Source organism: Vitis riparia, chromosome 4 (genome assembly GCF_004353265.1).
Source record: "Vitis riparia cultivar Riparia Gloire de Montpellier isolate 1030 chromosome 4, EGFV_Vit.rip_1.0, whole genome shotgun sequence".
In the NCBI taxonomy this organism is placed as follows: domain Eukaryota; kingdom Viridiplantae; phylum Streptophyta; class Magnoliopsida; order Vitales; family Vitaceae; genus Vitis; species Vitis riparia.
The window spans coordinates 12815860-12840962 of record NC_048434.1 but is presented as its reverse complement, the minus strand read 5'-3'; the positions used below and the strand labels follow the sequence as shown (position 1 = coordinate 12840962).

General features: G+C 38.8%; 1 protein-coding gene across 3 annotated transcripts in view; it reads right to left on the bottom strand.

The window, feature by feature from the left end:
• Positions 1–25103, bottom strand: part of LOC117913638 (MOB kinase activator-like 1A) — a 56788-nt gene that overhangs the window by 9581 nt on the left and 22104 nt on the right. For 2 of the 3 annotated variants that reach the window (XM_034828666.1, XM_034828665.1), the window contains exons 3-6: positions 19873–19981; positions 19527–19620; positions 2953–3086; positions 2581–2744 (exon numbers count right to left, since the gene is read on the bottom strand). In XM_034828666.1, the coding sequence (XP_034684557.1) occupies positions 2581–2744; positions 2953–3086; positions 19527–19620; positions 19873–19981 (501 nt within the window). Of the gene's footprint in view, positions 1–2580; positions 2745–2952; positions 3087–9410; positions 9569–19526; positions 19621–19872; positions 19982–25103 lie in introns of those variants that run through there. The other variant, XM_034828667.1, reaches the window with a different exon arrangement.

Here is a 25103-nt window from a genome sequence, read left to right as displayed (position 1 = left end):
GTTAGGAAGGTTGAAGTACTTCTTAGGAATTAAGGTTGTACATTTTAAACAGGAAATTTTTATTTCTTAACAAAATATATAACAAACCTTCTCAAAGAAACACGGAAGTTGGTGTGTAGACCAGTAAGCGCACCAATAGACCCTAATCACAAGCTTAGAGAAGTTGAGAAAGATGTTGTCATAGATAGAGAGATGTATCAATGTCTAATAGAGAGACTCATTTATCTCTCTCAAACAAGACCGAATATAGCATATGCTATAAGTGTGATTAGTCAGTTCATGCACAATCTAAAAGAGGTTAATCTACAAGTTGCTAACTGAGTGGTACAGTATCTTTAACGGTCTCTAGGAAAGAGCATCCTATTTAAATGAAGCTTGGGGCTATAATACTTGAAGCATACATAGACGTAGATTATGTTGGATATGTAGTTGACAAAAGATCAACCACTAGGTATTGCACCTTTCTTGTTGTGAATTTGGTGACATTGAAAAGTAAAAAAATAGAATTTGGTGGCTAGATCTAGGGCAGAAGCAAACTTTCACAATGGCTCAAGGAGTTTATGAGCTACTATAGTTGAAGATCACTTAGGAAGATTTGAAGATTAAATAGGATTACCCAATGAGACTTTATTTCAACAACAAATCTACAATCAGTATTTCACATAATCTAGTGCAACATAATTGAACAAAGTACATGAAGATAGACAAGCTTTTTATTAAGCAACTACATGGTGAATTGATCTCTACTCCTTATGTGTTTACTGACCACCAACTCGCAAATATTCTTACCAAAGGTTTAAGCACTACAGCATTTCAAGCAAGTGTATCTAAGCTAGGAATGGAAAAAAATTATTCACCAGCTTTAGGGGGAGTGTGGAAAAATGTAATTTGTATGTAAGCTAGCAAATTGACTAAATTAGGGAGGTTATAGCTATATAATTCTGAAATTAAGGAAATAATTGAACAATCCCTTAATCAAGGGGATCTAATGTAATTAGGTTAGAAAAGTTCCTATTTTTGGTGCTAGGAATAATTGTATATATGTGTTTCTATACAGATTGAAATCAATGAAAAAAAACATTCTCTTTATTCCTTCTAAGATTCTTCAGAGTCTTCAATGACACTTTCCAACACCTTTCCAATGTCAATGCCCATCTACAAAATGCCAACCACACCTACAATGATAACCATATCATCGACATCCTCAAGTCCAAAGGAACCACCCCATCTACATTATCATCTGGCTCATTAAATCCTATCCTTATCATCAACTCTACATTCACATCAAAACCCACGTGCAACATGAACATCAAATGCACTCACCCCACATTTTGACTGAATTTTCAATATAGCACCTATATTTTCAATGAAATATCCAAGATTTTATTGTTATTGGGGACAAAGAGTTTCATTTCCAGCGTGCGATTTTATCATTCACCAACATTTGAAATTATTGATGACATCTTACCAATAATATTAATTTGTTTTTAATCCATAGGTGAATAAGCCATCAAAGCATGGAGGGCCAAAGAAGGATCAAATGATCATAAAGAGCCCCCAACAATGAACTAATTAATGAGCAAGTCTATTGCCCAACTGCTAGAGTCAACTTGAGTCAGCCCAAGTAAGAAATCCAACAAAACCAAATTAAACACATTTCTAGAGAGCTCCTAGGTCATTAATGGTCACAAAGATGACAAGAAGAGAATTTTATCCCTCACCTCTGTGGTAGATCTCTATCTATTGTCATAAATCTAATAATTCCTCTCTCTCTAGGTAATCCAAAACATACCAACCATGCACAATATCAAAAAAAAAAAAAAAAAAAAAAATCTACTCCAAGATCCCCTCCAAAAACCCTGAAACCAGTAACCAATATATCTAGAATCTCTCTCAAGTCACCTATTGGATGCTCGCCATAGTGAAGGTCTAGGTAATATTAGCATTAAAAAACCAATAGACTATCAAATATTTTGATAAGTAAATTAGCCGTTATAATTTTTGAATCAATAAGGTGTGAATTAGCCATTATACTTTTTGAATCAATAAGGTGCACAGTACCCTTTCTTAAATCTCCATGAGAAAGATCTACAACTAATCTAATTATAAAGTGAAACAAACTACAAATAAACAAAGAGAATTAGGGCTTGTTTGGCAACATTAGAAAAAAAACAATTTTTAAGAACAAATCTTAAAAACAGTTCTCAATTATTTTCAAGAATAAAGTTTTGTTTGGAACTCAAATATAAAAAATAGTTTTCTTGAATTCTTCACCATAAAAGTACTATAAATTTATGCATAATAAAAAAGTTTTTATAGTAGTTTCCATCTTTTCAATTGTAACTTAGAAAACTAAACAAAAACACCTGAAAACACCTCAATTTTATTCTAAAAAACTATTTTTAGAACAAATTCTCAAAAAAATGTATTCTATCAAAAGTTTATCAAACATGTTTTGTAAGTTAGAAAATGATTTTTTGTTTTCAGGAGAGAGACCAATTTCCAAACAGGCCCTTAGCCATTATAGGCATACAAATTAAGTCTTTCTTAAATATAAGAACCATAAGAATGAAGACTTACACAGGTAAATAGTATAAAATGCTTGAAGCATGTGTTGAGGTGAGCCTCCTCCTTAAGACTTACGATTTTCTGAAAGTGAGAGTGATAAATGTGGGCATATACCCGGAATAGACGTTTGAATATCGTCTTCACAACTTCCCTAAAGTTGGGAGGAAAAGGTGCACCTACAACATTAAAAGTAGCCGATGAAGTATAGAAATAAAGTGAAGGGAAAGCTACAGATACCAGCCTGCTCACCCTTCAGGCATTGAAAATAATAACTACAACACTGAAGATCCATTGGTTTGTTTCTTGGGAGGGTGGTACTTTTGACTTTATTGAAAGGAAATGAACAGTATAAAGGTTTTATATAAATCTAATAACAGATATTACCAAGCTTCTGAGGAAATATGGATTCATCATCAAGCTGAGCTTCAATCCAATCCATCAAGTATTCAACATATTTTGGAGCAGAAACTTCAATAGGCTTCTTGATTTGTACACCATCAGCCCACCTATACTCATACCTGTAAAGCACAAAATAAGGAATTATCACATTTATATCAATGCACAAATAGAAGGTTTTCAATTTGATTCAATGTCTTTATGGTCGGCAACAACTACATTGGTAATTACTACAATAACATAAACAACTTAATTAAATAAAGCCCTTTCTGTGGTCTAGACTACCCCATCAGATGTGACACTAGATACGTCATTGACAATACCCCTTGCAATGATAGCGGGCATGGTAATTCATGGATGTCAATGCTCTATAGGATACATCCTTAGATGAATATGCTTATTTTTCTTATTATTTTATATCAATTTCAAGTCTCTCATGGGATGGATTGTAAGGTCTTGTTTGTGGTGGAATCAAAGTCCTTCAAAATCTTTATTGAAAGGTCAAAGGGAGGATAAAAGGTAGAATGTTGGAGAGAAGCAGTTTTCCAGCTGGATCAAGTTTGGGGAGAAGAGTCTATCTCAATTGCCAGAAGGAACAGAAACTTGTTGCAATGGTGAAGTTAAGCTTCCTTATCTCAAGAGTTCGGGGGGGAGGGGGGGGGGGGGGGGTGTGGGGGGTTGTTTATTTGCTTGAGTTGCAAAGCAGTGGTAAAGGGCGTTACCTTAAGTGCTTTGGTTGCACTAGAAAAGGGAAGAATTTTTTTTGGCTTTTCCAGAAGGCAAAGGCTTCCTAGGAAGATGGGATAACCTAGCTAAGAAGCTTCGTTGCCTAGAGATTAGCTGCCACAATTGAGAAAGCCCTCCTGTTGTATCTTGTGTTGATAAAAGGGCTAACCCAAGGTGGGTGATAAGGTGTGGTAGGTTCAGCTTAGTGAATTGGAGGTAAAGCAACTAGAGGACTCCTTATGGAGTTGTTTAGTGGGGAGTGCACACACAAATTGAGTCTGCCAGTATGATTTTGAAAGCTAAGGAGACCTCTTAAGATAGACATATTTGAATAGTTTTCATTTTTCTTTGCAAATATCATTCTTTAATTAAAGTTAACATTTAAAAAGATTTTAAGACATATCTATATAGTCTTGACCCTTGAGATATTATTCTTTAATTAAAAAATTAGTATTTAGAAAACTAGACAAGGCATATTTTGATACATTTTTAGTGAGAATTGATACTTACCTTTTCACTTATCAAATTCATCATTTTTATTTATTTTGATAATTATATTTTTAGTGCCAAAATTTTTACTTCTTTATTTAATTTGAAGATAACTTGTCCCTCCTTTTGTGTGGGGCCATGTGACATGTTAGAATTTAATTTACTAGAATCATTGTCAAGTGATAATTTTTATTTTGTTATACTTGTTTTGTATTATGTATTTTTTTTATGACACATGACAACCAATAAGTGGTTAAAATTTTTACCGACCTACAAATGCCCCCCTTCAAAATTTGTTCATGCACACATATTTGAATATGTAAAAGTTGGGAAATTTTGCATGGCGATGTTAGTGCTAGCTAGTATTTACAATGGGCTAAGGGAAATTTCATCTTCCAATTCACTGAGCAAGTGTGATGCATCTTGTGAATTTTTCTGACATTTTTTTTTTTTTTTTTTTTTTTTGTGTGGACAATTTTACTCAATTTCCCAACAATTCTTTTGGGCAATTTTGGGTTGCAAGTATAATGGCTTGTGGGCAATCCCTTTGCATGGTAATGCTGGTTCTAGCTAGTATCCACAATGGGCTAATGGAAATCTCACCGTCCAATTCACTGAGCAAGTGTGATGCATCTTTTCTTATCCATTATGTCTACATGTAGTTTATTAAATATTTTAGCATGCATTTCAGTCATCCAACTCAATCTAGTACCCCTTTGATGGTCAAATTCAGTAGAGTGGATGGTCAAGCACTTCAATGACCCTAATGCTCATGGTTTGTTTAAGAGTTCTAACTTATGCTCATTGGACATATTACCCAAGTTCAAGGATCAAGCAAATGTTTTATGTGGCAATAGGGACATGTCCATATCTTGGACAAGTTGTTTCATTGGCCTTCACTCTAGCTACTAGACATTACACCAACAATGATGTTTATATCATTGAAGCTTATAGTCCTTTTACATTCAACAAACAATTTGGCTTCTATCAAGACATGGAGAATACAAAGTGAGAATTTGTACTGTTAGCTCAAATGAACATTTTCAGTTGTGGGTGTTCTATATAGGGCTTGAGACCAAATGCCAAAGTAGAGTTACCAACTCATCCTCTTAAAGGAGCACCTTCAATTACAAAGGAGTATTTTGTTTGGTGGTCCAAAAAGTTCAATATAGAAGTACTTGGTAAGACTCTAGCTTCGAATCCTCCCACCAAGATTCCATATTCTAATCCTCTTATAAGGTTCTAGATCTTGACGTTTGAAAATGCAAGCAACCTTGTGATGACAAGGTGCCAATATTGAAAGTTCAACCTCAATGTGTTGAGGAAAAGGGTATTAACCATCCTTGTGAGAAGCCTTTGGGTGAGAAGAGTGCTCTTATTGGTTTGTTGTGAACCAAGAGGAAGGTCTTATGGTGAAGTAATGAGTGATAGATGTTGGTTTGTTGTGGAATCAAAGTCTCAAAATCTCGTGGAGGCTGTTGGTGGGAAGCTACAAGGAATCATCTTGGAGAGAAGCAGAGGTTTTTCCTTGTCGATTTGGTTTGGGGATTTGAGTTTGAGTTGTTTGCTGGAGGGGGTGGAAGCTTGTTATAAGAAGGAAAGAGTTGGGAGATTTGTAAAAAGTTAGGAGGATGAGGGAAGGAAGTTTAGGATGGAAAGGCATGCTAATGAGGAGGGTAGGTTCATCCTGTGTTCTATTCTTGATCTGGAAGCAAAAAGGTTTTGTTTAGTGTTCCCTGAGAGGAAAGGGATACTTGGGGGTTGGGTCACTTTGGCTAAGAAGCTTCGTTCTCTTGGTGTTGCTGCCCCTCTTGAAGGCAAGGCTGGCTCCATTTCTGCAGGTGATAAGGCTAGTAAGAGCGGTAGAGGCCAGGTAGAGGATGAAAAAAGGGCATTTGTTGATGTTGCTAAGGTGACGATAGGAAGGTTAGGAGATGTGATTTGGCTTCAGCTTGGGGGTAGAGAGTTGAGAAGTAAGGAGAAGCAACTGGGGCATTGTTTGGTTGGCTGGTGGGGAGAGTGTCAAATTCGATTCCAAAATTGGCTACATTAAGTAGCTAGGGGGTGCATCACTAGAATCTAAAAAGGGGGAGTGAATTTTATGAAGTTGGTAGGTGCAAACTTTTTGTTGGAGTTCGAGAACATTGAGGAGGCAAAGAGAGTGTTGAAAAGGTGGGTCTGACGCTACAAGTTGAAGTTGTTGCATCAGAAGAGATAGGGGTCGGAGGTAGGACGCGTTCAAGTAGGAGAGCATGCTAAACAAGTCTGGGTGAGGGTGGTGGGTCTTCCACTACACTTCTGAAATCGGGAGGTGTTCAAAAAGATTGAGGACTATTGTGGGGGGTTCATTGTTGTGGATGAAGACATAAGTCATTTTTCACAACATCAGTGGGCTAGGCTCTTGGTGAAGTCAAAGGGGAAAACTTACCTAGGTTGTTACAATTGGTTGTAGATTCCTCTTGTTTTACAGTCCAACTATGGTGGGAAGTGTCGCCATAGGTGTCAGTAGTGGTTATGATGAATAAGAAGCACAGAAGTGAGTGGTTGAAGGTTAGGGATGATTGAGGGGATTCATGCATGGGGAGTAGTGTGGGGCTTGCATAGCTACCTTTGCAATCTATTGGGGGTAGCATGTCGTGTTCAAGTGGCGAAGTCAGAAGCAGAGAGGTTGTTGACTCTTGACTTGCCTATTATAGGTTCCGATAATGTCTAGGAGAAGTTTCAGGAAAAGGTGGGAGGGGTAGAGCAATTGGAAGGGGAAGGCATGGTGGGGGAACTTTAAGTAGAAAGGGGAGTGGCCTACGGTTGTGGGCAGATGGGCCATAATTGGTTCTATAGACACAAGGTTTGAGTTAGACTTTGGAGCCCACGGGGCTAAAAACCTGGAGTTAGAAAGGGATGGGCACATAGCCCAGTTGGGGCCTAGTTTGGGTCATGCCCTGTTGGAGAAAGGGGGTGGCGGGCGTACTTTAGTGGAAATGGGCCAGCCCAATGGCAATGCTTTGGAGCCAGTGGGTTCGACCCAGATCAGTGGTGGTGGGAGTTTAAGAGGGGCTACGGCTTTTGGAAAAAGCGTTTTCACTAAGGAGTGGATGGCCGATTCGGAGATTCTCGGTGGCACGATGACTGCAGAGGCAAAGGGGTTACATTTGATGGCCTATCACATAACTCTAACTAATGAATCCCTACTAGAGGAAGCTTCTAGGTACCCTTCTTCTTTGCCTCGTTCTTTATACTCCTTGGGTGTTCAAGGTTTTCCTTCTTCTTTCTCTGGGGTGCAAAGGGCATTGGTTGTTGCTGGTACAAGTCATGATGCTCCTATTGGGTCTGCCAATGAGGAAGGGGAGGCGGCCTTTGACCCGTTGAGGGTAATTTGGCAGACGGGAGAGTGAAGGGTTGTTCACCTATGTGGGAGTGGGGGGATGAAGAGGGTGTTAACAGGGCCTTTTCAACAAGGGAGTGTTGGAAAAAAAAAAAATCTTGTCATTTCTTTGAAAATTTAGTACAAATATATATACAACTTTCAAACTTGTACAATAAATGGAAATAGAATAAGACAACTGACCTATTCCTAAAAATTCTCCTACAAATCCTCTAAATTACATTTTCCCTTATTTACATAGTCAACTAATCTAAATATGCACCAAATCAGGAATAAATCAAATACACTCCACAAAATCAAGAATACTTATTGGATTCCAACACTCCCCCTCAAGCTGGTTCAAAGATATCTTCCATTCCTAGCTTGCTAACCATAGAATTGAATGTAGGATTCTAAACTCCCTTTGTGAAAACATCTGCTAGTTGTAGTTTGGCTACAACGAACGAAGTGCAAATCAATTCACTATCAATCTTTTCTTTAATGAAATGTCTATCAATCTCAACATGTTTAGTCATGTCATGTCGTACTGGGCTATGAACAATATTGATTGCAACCTTGTTATCACAATACAATCTCATGGGATTCTCAAGATTAACTTGTAATTCCCTTAATAAACCATTTAGCCACATGAGTTCACAAATGTCAAGGGTCATGGCTCGAAACTCCGCTTCAACACTAGATCGAGCAACTACATATTGCTTTTTGCTTCTCCAAGTAACCAAGTTATCGCCCACAAAAGTACAGTACCTTGAAGTAGATCTCCTATCAGTAATAGAACCTACCCAATCTACATCTATGTAAGCCTCAACTCTAAGGTGATTATTGAAATAATCCAGTTAGACTTTCACCGCTTCTTTCCTCAGATGCAAACTCCCCTCTCCCAAATCAGTTGAATCCTCCCCTTAAACTAAAATCCATAACCTCTTCTCTTCTAACCATAACCTTTCCTCTTCCTTACTACTAATCTCCCCTTGAAAAGGAACTAAAGACACATTGCTAAAAAATTAAGACTCCCCTTCGCAAAATTGAACATCCATGGAGACATAATATTTGCCTATAGGAGGATGAAAGCATTTATAACCCTTTTAGAAATTAGAGTAACTAAGAAAGACACATTTAAGAGCATGAGGATCAAGCTTATCCCTTTGATGAGAGTGTATATGAACATAACATACATAACAAAAAACTTTAGGACAAAGATTCAAAGCAGAAAGAATATAATGAAACTGTGATAACATTCACAAAAGAGTTTGATAATCAATGGCACAAACAGGCATTCAGTTGATGAGAGAGATAGTAGTCATGACAACAACAGCCCAGAAACGTTTTGGAACACTCATAGTAAAGCATAAAGCCCGAGCCACCTCCAGAATGTGGTAGTTTTTATGCTTTGCTATGTCGTTCTATTGTAGCGTGTATGTACGCGTTGTCTAGTGGAGGATTCCGTTTTTATTGAAAAAATAAGCAAGGGACTAATTCACAAACTCACAACCATTGTTAGAGTGAAAAAATTTAACCTAAATATTAAATTGTGTGAGTCATTTTAGAAAATTGAGGAATAACATGTAGAACATCATTCTTAGTATTAAGCAAATATACCCAACTCACCCTAGTACAGTTATCAATAAAAGACACAAAATATTTTTGATCCAAAGCAGAAGCAATAAAAAAAAGACCCAAACATCTGTAAAAACACAGGTAAAAGGAATCAAACTTTTATTGAGACTTATTTTGAAAGGCACATGATGATTTTTAGCATAAATGCATTGTTCGCACCTTAAACTAGAAACTAAAACATTTTAAAACAGCTAAGGAAATAAACGTTCCAAATAAGAAAAAAATGGGTAACCTAATTGGTAATGCCATAAAAGAATCTTTTCTCTATCAGATGTCTCTCTTGCTACTTGAATAACACGATTAGATTTAGATTGCAACTCCCTTGCCCCCTCCAAGTAGTATATACCTCCCCTCTCCTTACCAATGTCAATCGATCTTCGTAAGATTGTCCTGAAACACACAGTGAGTAGAATTGAAGGTTACAGAACAATTAAGATATTTGGTAATCTTACTAATAGAAAGAAGACTATTAGAGAGACTAGGCGCAAGTAAGACAGAGGACATGGAGAGTGTGGGGGAAAGTGAGACATTCCCGACTCTTGAAATCGACGTAGGAGTCCCATTAGCAACCTGAACAAACTTAACAAGTGAGGGCCTTAGAGAGTCAAATAAGGAAGAATGACTAATCATATGATCAGTGACCCCTGAATCAATAACCCAAGTGTTAAAGGTGTCAAAAATAAAAGTCAAACCAGAATTACCTTCTTAAGAAGATAATCGAGAAACTTGAGAAGCAGAAGCTAAAAGAGTAGCATCGGTAAGAGTAACCTAAGCAGATTTTTTGTTCTTCCTTTCAGCATGTTTAAGCTTGTACCACTCCAAATAACCATGTTTCTTCCAACAAACATCTACCATGTATTTGGTGCTATTGCAGTAAATGCAGCAGCGAGAAGAAGAGTCAATATAAGGAGTAAAAGGCAGGAGTAAAAGGTGTTAGCTATGTGCTATTCTTATGGATAGCCATTACGGAAGCCTCAAAGTGATCTTTTGTTCCCCTGGTGACCTGCCTTTGCTCTTCACGATGAACTAATGAATAGGCTTCCTTTAGACTTGGTAAAGGAGTGGTGGCCAAAACACGACCACTAACTTGATTCAAACTGTGATCAAGACCTAAAAGAAATATGTAAACCCGATCCTCAATGATACACTTCCTTTGCTTCTCAATATCAACTACACACGTCATATCATTGGGCCTTCGATAATCAAGCTCCATGAATATTGAGTTTAACTAATTGTAGTATTCTATAAGAGGGTGACCACCTTGGCATGATTGAAAATATTTCTTCATCAATTTATATACTTAAGAAGAGTTAGAGACATCAAGATAGCTCCTCTTGACTATATCCCAAACCTCCTTAGTCGTTCCACATTACACAAAGTGTGACATCAACTGGTCAGTCATGGAATTGATGAGCCAAGACTTGACTAAAGCATCTTCGACCTCCCATTCATTATAGTTTGGATCATCCTCTGCAGGTGCAACCTTCCTTCCTGTGATATATCCCTTCTTCTTCCTGCCATCAATACTCATTTCCAAAATTTGAGACCAACCACGACAAATAGCACCATCCAACTTAATAGAAAATGTTTGAGAGGCAATCTCATGAATGGTCACAATTAGTTGTACACAATTGTATATCATAGTTGTACGTACAGTTGTGCACACAATTGTACATAGCTATACAGATAGTTATACATAGCTTGTAAACAACTAACTCCTTTCCCAATGAAAATCATTTGGAAGTCATGGGTGCAACCCAAAGTGAGCTTCTTTCCTTGGGAAGCAATATGGGGAAAAGCTTTAACCCTGGACCAAATTCAAAAAAGAGGATAGTCCTTAGCAGATAGATGTTATCTATGCCAAATACATGAAGAATCTATAGATCACATCATTCTCCATTATGTAAAGACAAGGGTTTTATGGGAGATGTTCTTTACTATTTTTGGGTGTCTTGGGTGCTTCCCTCTTCAGTTAGGTCAACACTTCTGGGTTGGGATGGGTCCTTTGTGGGCAAAAAGAGAAAGGAAGTTTGGGGAACAGGCCCCTTATGCATCTTCTGGACTGTTTGGAAAACAAGAAATAGAATTGCTTTCGAAGATGACGTGTTTTCCATCCAAAGACTAAAAAGTTCTTTTGTTTGTTTTCTTTGGTCGGAGACTAAGTGGTTTATAAAGGATGGTCCTCTGACATTAATTGGTTTCATTGATTGGTTAGGCTCTCGATGAGGGTGGGGACGTTTTTGTACCCCCATTTTGATAGTTTTTTTGTTTGAGTTATGTGGGGGTGGGTGTATTTAGCTTGTATACCCTAGGTTGCCATCTTAGCACCTCTTTTAAATTTATATACTCCTCTTTACTTATCAAAAAAAAAGAGTACTCTTATTGAGATCATAGATATTGAGAGCAAGGCTCCACTTCCTAAAGTTAGGGAGGATGAAGATGGTTTGAGAGATTGTTGTTGGCAACACAAAACAAAAAACCAAGACTTCATGCCTTTGACTGAGAAGACCTTCTAATGGTTGATGATAAAGAAATTTTTCTAAGGTGTGTCTAGCTCATCTTTACCATTATAAGAAGCTCAAGAGATGGTAAAAAATTCTTAACCCCACTCCCTTTGTCTTTATTGGGATAGCTTGTTGATATTTTTTTTCCTTTATTCCATTGTAGCTTAAAGATATGAAATTTGTCTTAAATGAAAGTGATGTTGTAAGTACAACCTCTATTGAAGGGTCAAACTCATTTGATCTAGCAGCTGAAGGGATTGAGAATTCATGTTTTAAAACCCTCATACTTCAATGGCACCTGACACTTCTCATAAGATATCTAAGCCACATCCCCTTTTGAAGGACATTGAGATTCGTGTTTTACTGGTTGATTCTTCTAGCAACCAAAAGAGGAAGTCCCATATTCCTAAGATGAAAGGAAAATGTTCGCCTTCCATGGTTTCTATGTATTGTGTTAGTAATGTGATTTCCCATAGCTACTGACAAATGTGGGATAGATCATGAATGAAAGTAGTCCATACTCTTAATGAAGTTTATGCGCTTTATGCTGAGGCTAAGAAGATTTTGAGTGCTATTATGAGTACTAGAGTAGTGGATTCATCTTTATTTAGAGCTTGGTTAAATGTTATTTTAAGGAGGCTAAGCGATAATATTCCTTATATTCTATATAAGAAACAAGATATGAATAAGTTATTTCATTGATACATAGATCATGTATATCAATTTAATAAAAATTCCCCTCTTCCAGCACCAATTCTTCACAATTCATCAAAGCTATACATATATTAATGATCCATTAGCATAGATTGGCTAGGGAAACTAAAGACTGAATTTGATAGGAAAGGACAGGCTAGTTCTGTAGGCTTGACATGGGTGCCTAGGAAAACATCCAACTATTCCAAGATATAGAAAATATTCAATCATATCAGTGGCTTGTTAGTAGCTCTTCCAATTGTTTGTTAAACTTAGTTTATTCATTTCTACATATTAGGACAATGATGAGTATTTTTAAATACCCATATCTAGTTGGTTTACATCTAAGTCAAGCATGGTTTAAGTCTTAAAGAAGCAAGTTAATCTTTTTTCTTTTTTCCTGATGACAAATAACAAAGTAATATATTAAAAAATGATTTAAAAGGTACAAAGGAAGGATAAGAAGTCCTCCCAAAACAAAAAACTAAACAATTGGAACAACCTCCAAAATACTAAGTAAACCTATACACCATATGGAAAGTACATAACCTCTCCTTACTAGCCCACACCTTTGGACCTACATACCGACAACCAATCAAGTTGAATCACATTAAGGGGAATGCCCTTAAAAGTTGTGGAGCAAAAGGCCCAAAGGAAGTAAGGAAATGAATGGTAATCCCAAAGAACCTCTGAAATCTTCGCCTTATCCTCAAAAATCCAAGCTTTTCTTTCCTGTCACACAACCCAAATCAAAGCCAAACAAGCAATTTACCACAGTACTAAGACTCTATCGGAGCTTTAAAACATCCTTCTTTTCTAATTTGATCCCACCCTCCTGTTCAAGATTTAGAGCGAACTCTGACTATATAATCCTTAAGTAACCAAATCCCTTGTCTATCCTAGAATCATATTTTCTTGATTAAACTTAAACAAACTCTCATACCCTATTTTCCTTTTTTTTTAATAGATTAACACACAGAATATATATTAGAAAAAGGGCGCTTAAGAGGCAACCCGAAGCATACAAGGAGTATACAAGAGTCACCAAAAGGCAAGAACAAAAAAAGCAAACACTCACCAGCCCTCAACAAAAACCCAACCAATCAACAAAGTTAATTAAAGATAAGGGTCCTACATCTAAACAAGACTTAGCCTAAGACCAAAGATAACAAACAAACGAATTTTTCATTCTTTGAATCGACAAATCCTCATTTATCAAAAGTTATCCTGATTCTTTCCTTCCAAATCGTCCAAAATAAACAAAGAGGAGCTGCCAACCAAGACTTTCTACGCTTCTTGCCCACAAAGGAAACAAACCAACCTAAAAGAGTGTCTCTAGCCGAAAGCGGAAGGACCCAATTAACACCAAACAAAGTAAACACAAGCTCCCACAAAACCCTCACTTGGAGCAATGAATAAGAATGTGATTTATCATCTCCTCTTTAGCACAACACAGGAAACATCTATTAGCTAAGTTCCACCCCCTCCTCTTGAGTTGATCTAGGGTTAGGACCTTCCCCCATGACGCTTCCCAAGCAAAAAACCCCACCTTAGTAGAAACACAAGGGCTCCAAATGATGCTCCATGGAAACGGGACTGCACAACTAGGATCAAGAGTATTATAAAGGGATTTAACAAAAAAAATTTCATTCTTTGTCTCTTTCCACACCACCCTGTCCTTCAAACCAGCAGCTAGTCTCTTTCCTTGAAGAGTCGAAAGGAGCCTCTCCACTGCCTCCACCTCCCAATCATTGAAAGATCTAGAGAATCAGGGATTCCATCCCCCCTCTTCCCCTAAGGAATCCCAACAATCTGCTACCACGCATCTTTAGAAACCGCTAAGGCAAACAAAGAAGGAAAAGCATCACGAAGGGTATTATTCCCGCACCATTTGTCCTTCCAAAATCTTATCCTTCTACAATCCCCCATAGAGAAAGTAATATTTTTAAGCATCAAGGAACCTTCCTTTCTAATTTCCTTCCAAAACCCCACCCCATAGCCCTCCCTTACTTCACGGGTACTCCACCCTCCACCTTCCTCCCCAAACTTCCTACAAATAACAAGCTTCCACAAGGACTCCCTTTCAACTGCATAGCGCCAACTCCACTTGCACAAAAGGGCCCTATTGAGGATAGAAAGATTTCTAACACCCAATCCACCCTTCTTTTTATTTGAACAAACAATTGCCCACTTTACATGATGGGGCCTCTTCTCCAAAGCTCCCCCACCCCAAAGAAAGTCCCTTTGGATTTTCTCTAGTCTCAATTTAACAACTCTTGGCATACGCATCAAGGACATGAGATAGATTGGCATGCTAACCAAAGTGCTCCGAATGAGAGTAATTCTCCCTCCCTTAGAAATGAATTGCCTCTTCCACAAGGCTAGTCTCTTCTGCATCCTCTCTTCCACACCATCCCAAACCACCACCGATTTGTACGGAGCACCCAAAGGGAGCCCCAAATAAGTGGAAGGAAGAGCTCCCACTTTATAGCCAAGCTCAAGGGCCAACAACTCTACGTTCTCTACTCTTCCCACCAACAAAATTTCACTCTTATCAAAATTGATTCTCAGCCCTGAAATGGCTTCAAACCACATTAACAACCAACTAAAAAAGACATTTGCTCTTGGGAAACCTCACAAAAAACCAGCATATCATCAGTGAACAACAGGTGAGTAATTTGGAGACCATCGCCACCCCTTCCCCTTATCCTGCAGCCTATTAGGAAACCCCCCCTTACTACTCTATTAATGAGACAACTTAAAGCCTCCATCCTTATCACAAATAAGTAAGGGGATAAGGGGTCCCCTTGCCTTAACCCCCTAGTGCTTTGAAAAAACCTTGTTGGCGAGCCATTAATCAAAACTGAAAACGTAACAGTGGATATACACCAACCAATCCAGCTAGCCCATTTCTCCCCAAAACCCATTTTTTGCATCACTATCAGCAAAAAATTCCAATTAATATGAATTTAAGCCTTCTCTAAATCCAATTTACACAACACTCCACTTTCATTCCTTTTCAACAAAGAGTCTATGGCCTCATTAGCAATTAATGCAGCATCGAGAATTTGCCTTCCTTCAACAAAAGCATTTTGGGTTGATGACACCACCTTTCCCACTACCTTCTTTAGTTTGTTAGCTAAGACCTTTGCAAGCAGCTTGTACAATCCTCCCACCAAACTGATGGGTCTAAAATCACTCAAATCATTTGCCCCACCCTTTTTTGGGGCTAAAACCAGGAACGTGGTGTTCAGTCTTCTGACAAATTTTTCCCTCTCAAAAAAATATTTGAAGAAACCCATTAACCCATCATTTAACGAAATCCTAGCAAAACTGCCAGAATGCGAGAGGGAACCAGTCCGGACCAAGCGCCTTGTCCCCATTCAGCTCTGAAAGGGCCGAGTACACCTCTTCCACAGAGAACATCTCCTCCAAACCGGCTGCCTCCTCAACCCCAATTCTGTCAAACTCCAAACCGTTCAAACTAAGGTGCCAACCACCAGGATCCGATAACAGATTCTGGTAGGCCCTAACCACACCCCTCTGAATTTCTTGATCTTCAGACAACCAGATGCCATTAATTTTAATCTTTTTCAAACAATTCCTCCTTCTATTAGAATTTGCTATCCTATGGAAGAATCCTGTGTTCTTATCGCCTTCCTTCAACCACGTTTCTCTTGATTTTTGTCTCCACGAAATTTCCTCCATAAGCGCCCACTTCTTGAAATCCTCCCTAGCCTCCTTTCTAGCCTCTAACTCCTGCTCATTTAAAACTCTTAGCCGCTCCAGATCATACCAAAAAGACACTCTGTCCAGAGCCAACCTCTTGTTCACCCCCACTTTTCCAAATACTTCCTTGTTCCAAATCTTCCAATTGTTTTTTAAATCCTTTAATTTTTCTATCAGGATAAAGCTATAAGACCCACTAAAGTTGAAATCTTGCCACCAGCCCTTTAGCATCTCCTTAAACCCCTCCTCCTTCAACCACATATTCTCAAAACGAAAAGGAATTGGACCTCTCCTCACTCCACCCCCCATCTAACAGAATTGAAAAATGATTAGACACCGCCCTTGGGAGTGTACATTGAGTCACCCCGCCAAAATGAAACTCCCAATCCTCCAAAACCAGAAACCGATCCAATCTTGACCTGGATTGACCATTCAGCCCTCCACTCCATGTAAAGGGCCCCCCTTGAAAAGGCAAATCTCTTAAAGCCAACTCATCAATCACCTCTGAAAACCTTCTCATGGACCCAAACATTCGTCCTTCTCTACTACACTCGCTGGGAAATATGATCACATTAAAGTCCCCTCCAATACACCATAGGTCAGTTCACAACCCTCAAATGGCACCTAACTCTTCCAAAAAAATTCTCTATATCTTTTCAAGGTAGGTCCGTAAACCCCCGTAAAGATCCACAAGAAGTCATCCTCGCAATTTTTAAAGCGACACGAAATTGAGAAGAGACCCACCTCCATACCTACTAACTCCAAAACTCTGTTATCCCAGATAACTACCACCCCACCAGCTGCCCCCCTTGCATTTACAGCTCCCCAACCTAAAAATGTTCCCACTCCAAGACTATGCACGAACCCCTAGGTCATGCCTTGAATTTTAGTTTCCTGCAAACACACCAAATCCACTCTTTTCGACCTGATCAAGGCCTTAATTAACTTCCTTTTATTTCTATCATTAGCCCCTCTTAACATTCCAAGATAAAAATTTTAACTTCATCTAATGGTCGACAATCTGGCCCCACCTCCTCTAACCAAAGAGTTCTCCTTGCTCGCACCATTATAATTAATGGATCACTCTAATTTTTTCAGTTCTCGATCAAACTTAGTAGACCCTATGGTTCTCCTCTTATTACTTTGCTCTCTTCTTCTCTTGGTCCTTATAAGCAATTTCAAAATTTCACTTTCAAACCCTTCCATTGAAAAACCCAGAAACTTGTTGAATCTCGCCAAACAGCTGTCGTCCCATCAACAGCCTTTCCCCTCCAGATCCTGTAGCAACTCCTCAACCTCACCCCCCACTCCTTCTCCAGCCATAGTCTTCCCCCCCTCAGAGGCCATCTCCCCAGAGTTGCCATCAGCCAAAATAATACTCAGTGGGATCTGCTCCTCTCCACCATCCACGGAGGCCAACCCGCCGAAAGACCCCCCCTTCGTCACAACCTGACCGAACCTAGAAGAAGGAGTAGAAGAAGAAAGCTCCCAACCCCCATAGAGAACGAAGGAGTTTCGATGTACCTAGAAGCTACACACAGAGCTTCATCAGTCAACGACGCTCTTTCCACCACCTCAAGGGCCTCCAGCGGCATCGCAGCCCTCGTCATCCCTACGAGAGGATCCTTGTCTCCGCTTTAGCCTCTAACCTTGCTAATCGAAAACTCATCTTGTGCCCTAGCGAAAGGGATTGAATACTCTTGCCCAATTAAAACCCCTCCTCCCATTGTGCCAACACCTTCGGGCCCAAAGCCCACAACCAACTCCCCCTCGCTGCACCTTTTTAACACATTTAGAGCAATGGGCCTAAAGACCCTACCCAAACCCACCTACAACTCCTTATCTTGTCCCTGGGCCTCCCCAAGGCCCATTCCAATAGGCCCACATCTGAGACCACCCGACCCTAAACCAAGACCACCCAACTGTTTAAGAAAGACTTCTTACCCCCTCTCATAGGGACAGAAGAAGTACCTACCCCAACCCTCTCTTCAGTCTCTACGACATAGACCTCAACAGGAAGGATGAATGGGTTGCCTCCAACAGACGACACATCCTGTTCCGCCAACTGCAAGTTCAACTGCTCCACCTTCTCCCTTTGACTCCCACAGCAAGCAGCACGTGAACTTCACCCATCTTCTTCTCCTTCCCTTGAACCACCCTCCTCGTAGAATTTTCCCGCCAGCACCACCTGCACGAAACTAGGTGGAGTCTCCCACCACAAATGAAAGGAATAGCACCCCGACCCCACAACAACATGAGCAGAGTTGGGTAAATCCCTTTTCGCACACTTCACCAGGATCCGAGCCCACTGCAGCTCAGACAAAGAATCAATATCTTCATTCACTATAACAAAGCCTCCACACCCATCACCGATTCTTTTAAACACCTCACGACTCCACAAATGAAGTGGGAGCCCGACCACCCTCACCCAAGCCTCATTAGCAAAGGAGTCTTTGCAAAGACACCCCACCTTTGGGTTCCATCTTTCCAAAATAAGAAAATTCTCCTTAATACTTCTTTTGCCTCTAGCTAGAACTCGCTCAACCTCACTTGGCAACTCAAATTCAAACAACAAGAGTCCTCTGCCTAACACAGCAACCCTCAGACTTCCCCTTTAAAGGCCAATGTTGATGCGTCCAACTCCTTATGTAATCCAACTCAGGTAATGGAGCTGAATTATTACCCCACCAGCCCACCAAACACTGTCTCATCTAATCTAACCTTCCTCGCACTTCTCTTTCCCCCACCTATAATCAAATTGAATCGCCTACTCTTCCCGATTTCGACTTTACAGCATCTGCATAGGACTTTGTCTCCACCCCCTTCACCCTCATCGGAACCTTTGGACATACCCTATTTTCCTCTCTCTAAAGCTTCACCACCACTTTCTTTGTAGTCTCAGCTCTAGAATCTTAGGTCTCTAAGTTGTCCTAACCTGCAAATCAATCTCCAAGCTCATCAAAAAGTGAAATAAATAAATAAATAAATCTAATAAGTCATCCATAGGTTGACTACTTATAGCAAACTGAACCAAACTCCCTCCCTATTAACAGTGAACTTCAAATACTACAAATTTAAACTAAAGAAAAACATAGATTTACTTTCATAAATAAGTGGTAAAATTCCACATGCTTCAATGTGTTTCCACAGGTTTTTTCAAATATATGAAGTTTCAGAAACACTTTAGATTTGAATTACTTTCTTTAGAATCAAATGATCCAAGTCTTAAGATAACATTCTCAAGAATAGGAGTTTGAATGAGCTACTGCAGCAGCATCTGTGATCTATTTTGTATTTGGTGAATTAGATTAAATCTCCAAGGTAAGTATCTATTTCCTTATATATACTGGATGAAGCAAATGGAAATTTAAACATTAATGATACTAAAAACATGCTATTTTGGTTGATTTAGTAAACCATACTTGGGGCCAGCAGTCATTGTAGGACAGTTCTCTGGTGTACAGAACTCAGTGAGCGTACCATAGAGCAGATTCACCTGGTTGAAGAAATCAACAGCTGAAAGTTGAAAACATCCAACAACCCTGGATTAGAATTTGTCCCACAGTAGCCCTGATCCTACTTTTGGTGTGGCCTCAGAGAATTAGATACATAGAAAACCTTATGTGCATCAATAAGATGTACTCTACAATGTAACAAAATAAGCTAATAGAATAGCAGCATACATTTACCAAACCTAAAAAATTGAGGGGGAAAGATGCAAAGGAAACTGAGAGAGAGAGAGAGGAGAGAGAGAGAGAGAGAGAGTACTATTGACAGCAAGCCACTCATTTGCATCTTCACCAGGAGGAAGTCTAACTGCTTCCCTCAGATTTCCACTACCTAAGGTGGCATCAATGTGCTTTCTAAGTTGTGCCCCCTGCATCAGGAAAAATAAGAACGAATAACAAAAGGGCATCATTCAGAGAGTTCTATGACATGGTCATATAAGATCCAGAGTTATAACTCTCAGTTAGGCAATAGTTTTAGAAATTGAAAGAAGAAAACTGTCACATTTTTGGCAGTCTGTGATACAGTGCCTCCATATCACAACTGTTAAATTCTGGTTTATCTGAACAAAAACTTCCAAAAATGCAACTAAATAATTGCCAACTTGGTAAAACAACATTCCAAAACGAATACAACATTTCCACATAACAGATGAACTATTACTAAACTGCAATTATTCATACTTTTTTTGTTTTTTTTTCTCCCAAGTTTAAGCACCTGTAGTGATTCAAACTTGCTCAGGAGCAGGACAGAGTAAGGAAGGAGTAGGAGCAACAAATTTGTGCTATTAGGTTGACCATGCAAATATGTACATCTCCAAATACATTAACCAAATATCTTAATGCATGATAGATATATCTACAAATTTTTTGGTATAGCACCAACAAGTAGATGATGCAGTTATTTGCAACCTTTGCATGTCATGTCTTTTAGATATATCAACTACTTCGAAGTTTACACCTGTTTGAATTTCTTCGATAAAAATCACTTCAAAAGGGCAGGTACTAGCTAAATCAGTAGGTTTTATCGTGAAAGAAATCACAGAAGGAAGGAAATTAGCAACATTAAGCAAGAACGTATAGTTTCTAAATCATTTTGAATAAAATCAGATCGAGAACTTGAATCATGTGTGGCACCAAATACAGAAGGATCAGAGGGAGATGGACTGCTCAAATACACAAAATTTGGATTTACCCTGGCAAACCAGAGTTCCTGTTCACTAGAGGCCTAGAAAAGCCAACAGGTAGCAGATCAGCTAGCAAAAGAGTTGAACCTCCCATTAGGAGCTTTTATAGGGGATTTTCAACCTTTTCAAATGATTGTAGAGTGCACAAGGCTTTGGAGATCCCATCATTCCTACTCTTTCCTCTCCTTCTGCTTGAAGGATAACTCTAATTTGTATCCCATTTCTCTTTTTCATTAGAAAAATAAAAAAAGGTGCATTTCCTAGTTTTTCTTCTTCTTTTTTTTCTTTTTTTTAAAAATAAAAAATAAAATAAAATAAAATAAAAGAGGATCCAGTAGCCTGCAAATAATTCATAAATATCCCAAATACTGCAAATAAATCCTAAAAATTCAGAAAAAAAAATCAGAATTATTTTGGATGCTTGGTGACAACAAAGACTTGTATTTCAAACCCAACACAACCACCCAACCCAAGGAAAAGTGATAAAGGTTTTTCAAGGGAAGCTCACTCAGATGTTCTTTAGCTACCAGTCTTTCTTGATGGGGAGGCAGCTTCCAAGGGGGCATTGGAAGTGGCAAAGGAAGTCAGGGGCTCTGGTGATAAGCCTTCCATATGGCTGAACAAAAAATGCTCTTGTTTTGTAAGAACGTGGGAGTCTCTGTGGAAGAACATGAAAAAGAGATTCTAAGAATCCTAATGGAGATTGAGGAAAGAAGGGACTCTAGTCTAGTAACTCAATTTAATCAATGAAGAGGAAGGCAAAACCAGTTCAAGGAAAGGGAACTCAAAAAATTGTTTAGGCCTGTCAAATATGGGGGTAATGGAGGGAAAGAAGCAGGGATGTGGAAGGCTGGTCTAAGATAGAGATTTCTAAATGAAGTTTCATATTCTATCTTGGAATGTAAGAGGCTCACATGATCCAGATAAAAGGAGGGTGATCAAATCCTTTGTCAGGGTGAAGAAGCAGAACCTAGTTTATTTTTAGGACACTAAGATCAGTGCAATGGCTACTAGGATAATAAGAATCTTAGGGGTGGGTTAAGGGTTTAAATTAGGTTTCTCATGATGCTAAGGGACAGTAGGAGGGGTTTTATTGATGTGGGATTTTAGGGTTCTTAAATGTCTCAGATTCGTAGTGGGGTTTATTTTATTTCCTCTTTCTTTAGAAATTGTGAAGATGGGTTTTAGTTGGGTGTTCTCCGGTATTTATGACCCACTAAGTGAAAAGGAGAGAAGGGAGATGTGGGAGGAGTAAGGCTCTATCAAAGGGCTTTGGGAAGAGCCTTGGTGCATATGCAGAGAACTTTAATGTTGTGCACTATCCCATTGAAAAGAGGAACTGCAGTCGGATTTGTCCAGCTATGAAGGGATTCTTTGGATTTATATAGGAGTTTCGAGTTCATGGACTTGCCACTTGTTGGAGTGGTCAGGATGGCAGTTCTAAGTCTCAGCTGGATCGGTTCCTATTTTCTGGTAATTGGGAAGAGCATTTTTCTCATGTATCCTAGAAATTAAGGCCTAGGCTGGTGTCAGATCACCCTCCAATCTTCTTGGACTTCGGGGGAATTGGGAAAGGTAAGGCCTTGTTCAGATTTGAAACATGTAGTTAAAAGTGGAAGGGTTTGGGGAGATGATCAAGGATTGGTGGAAAAATATGAGATTGGGTGCACTCCTAGTTTCCTGCTCTCAAAAAACCTGCAAGCCTTGAAGACAGACCTAAAAAATGGAAAAGAGGTCTGTGGCAATGTATTTGTTAGGAAAGAAGCTACATTGGAGAAGACAAGATGTTCAGATAGTTGAGAAAGGAAGGGACCTTTATCATAGAAGGACACAAAGAAACAAAAAATGGCTAAGGATGCATACAACCACTTAACCATTTTGGAAGAAGTTTCCTGGAGGCAAAAATCAAGGGCTCTTTGGCTAAAGGAAGGGGATAACAATGCAATATTCGTTTATGATATGGCTAATGCACACTAGAATTGCAATTATATTAGCAGACCCAAAGTTAATGGAGACTGGCATGCTGAGAAGACATGATTAAAAGTTGGATTTTCTTGTTATTTTAAGTCTATGTTTGAGAATCCTCATATTAGGAGACTGGATGTTGCAGAGGATTCCTTTAGGTGCGTTGTTAGCTCAAACAGAGAAAGGTTAGAGATCCCATTTTCAAAGGAGAAGGTGGTAATTACTTTATCAGAGATGAGAGGTGATAAAGCACCTGACCTTAATGATTTCACTATGGCTTTTTAGAAGTTGTGTTGACCTATAGTAGAAAGGGAGTTATACAACTTTTTGAGGAATTGCATTCAAAGGAATATGTTGAACACAGCCTAAATGCTATGTTTATGTATCTTATTCCTAAGAAAGGCAAGGTTGACGACATTAAGAAATTTCAGCCAATTAGTCTAGTAGGCCATCTTTATAAACTTCTAGTGAAAGTTCTAGCAAATAGACTGAAAAAGGTTGTGTCCAAGTATTAGAATGCCTTTTAGGAGGGAGACAAATCCTAGATGTTGCTTTGATTGCTATTAAGGTCATTGACTTGAGGAAAAGAAGTTCAAGTTCAGGCCTAATTTGGAGGTTTGATATGCAAAAAGCATTTTTTTTATAGGCATATAAGAATAAAAACATATTAAAGGCACCAGTGAAGAAAAGGCAAGCATAGTACACTAGAAGTATACAAGTGACAAAACAAAGAAGCACAAATCCTTAATGCCTAGACCCCCCCACCCCCTCTTTTTATCCTTGCTAATCGTTAGCCAATTCACTAGATGAGACTTTTTCTCTCAAGCCCCTTATCCCCATAGGAAATATTTTTTATTTTTTTTCAGTCTCACGGGTCCAGCATAGGAATAACAAAAAGGGTCACATGTTAAAGAAAAGATGGGTTTTAGTTATAGATGGAGCAAGTGGGCTCATTTCTACATATCCATTGATTTGGGTAGTATAGAGTGCAAGAAATGCAAGGATCATTTAGAATAAATGGAGAAGTACAGAGACCATATGGAACTTAATCCACCTTTATTCCTCTTTTTGGGCCTCAATAATTTCAGCTTTCAAGGGCACTCCTCTTACTGTTATTCAGCTAAATTGGAATTCAGTATATAAATAAAGGGTTAAAAGAGCAACAAAACCACATATGCTCAATACAGTTTTGGGTGGTATATAAGAGATCACATTTACCTGTTCTTTTGATCAAAAGTTTGTATTTTTGGGAAGGATTTCTCATCCTTCACATTACTTCAAAATACTAATCATTAAATTTTGTTTCTAATAAAAAAAAAAATTGTGAGATTGTTAGTCCTAGTTAATGACACTCCCACATATTTCTTTTAGAGTTTTGAAGTGTTGAAACAAGGTGATCCTCCCTTCTTTATCTGTTTGTGCTAATCATGGAGGCCCTCAATTGCCTCATTGCCAAACTAAAGCAAGGTAGATTCAAAAGAGGTTTTTTAACTTAAGAGGGCAGAGAGGGAGAACAGATGAATAGCTGTGATTTACTGTTTGCAGATGACATACTTATTTTTTGCAACCATGAGATATACTAGAGATGGTTTGTTGTCTATTTAAAGCTTGTACCAAACTTGAAGGTAAACTTACAAAAAAGTGAGATCATTCCTATGGAAGAGGTGGTGGGGGTGGACAAATGGCTGCTCTATTCGGATGCAAGGTTAGGAGTCTTCCTACCTCATATCTTGCTTTGCCTCAAGGGGCAATTCATTCCCATGTTGTGCTGGACTTGGTATTGGAGAGATTCAAAAAAAGAGTGGACCCCTGAAAGAAGCAATATCTGTCTAAGGAAAAGAGAGGGGTAGTGGATTAAATCTCTTAAAGAGTGCCTTATTGAGTCCTCCAACTTACTTCATGTCCTTTTTTTTCCAATTCCCAGAAGAGTGAGGATTAGATTTAACGAAATAAAAAAAATTAAAAAAAAAATGTGGGGGGGAGGGGTGCAAAGGGGGGAAGATTTTCTGTGGGGTAGCCACCTAGAAGGAAGGAAAATGCATTTAATGAGTTGGAGAATTGTTTGGAAACATAAGAAGTATGTTGGATTGGGAATTAGGAGGTGAAATGTTTAAACTAACCTTACTAAGCAAATGGGTATGGAGGTTTGCCAATGAGCACAATAGTATGTGGAGAAAGCTCATCCAAGCCAAATATGGAGAAATGGATGTGGGTTGGAGGACACCAAAGGTGAAAGGTCTTTTGGTAATTGGTGTATGCCTATGGAAAACCATTATAAGAGGATAGGATGATTTTAAAATTAAGACAGCCATTCTTTTAGAAATGTTATAAGTACTAAATT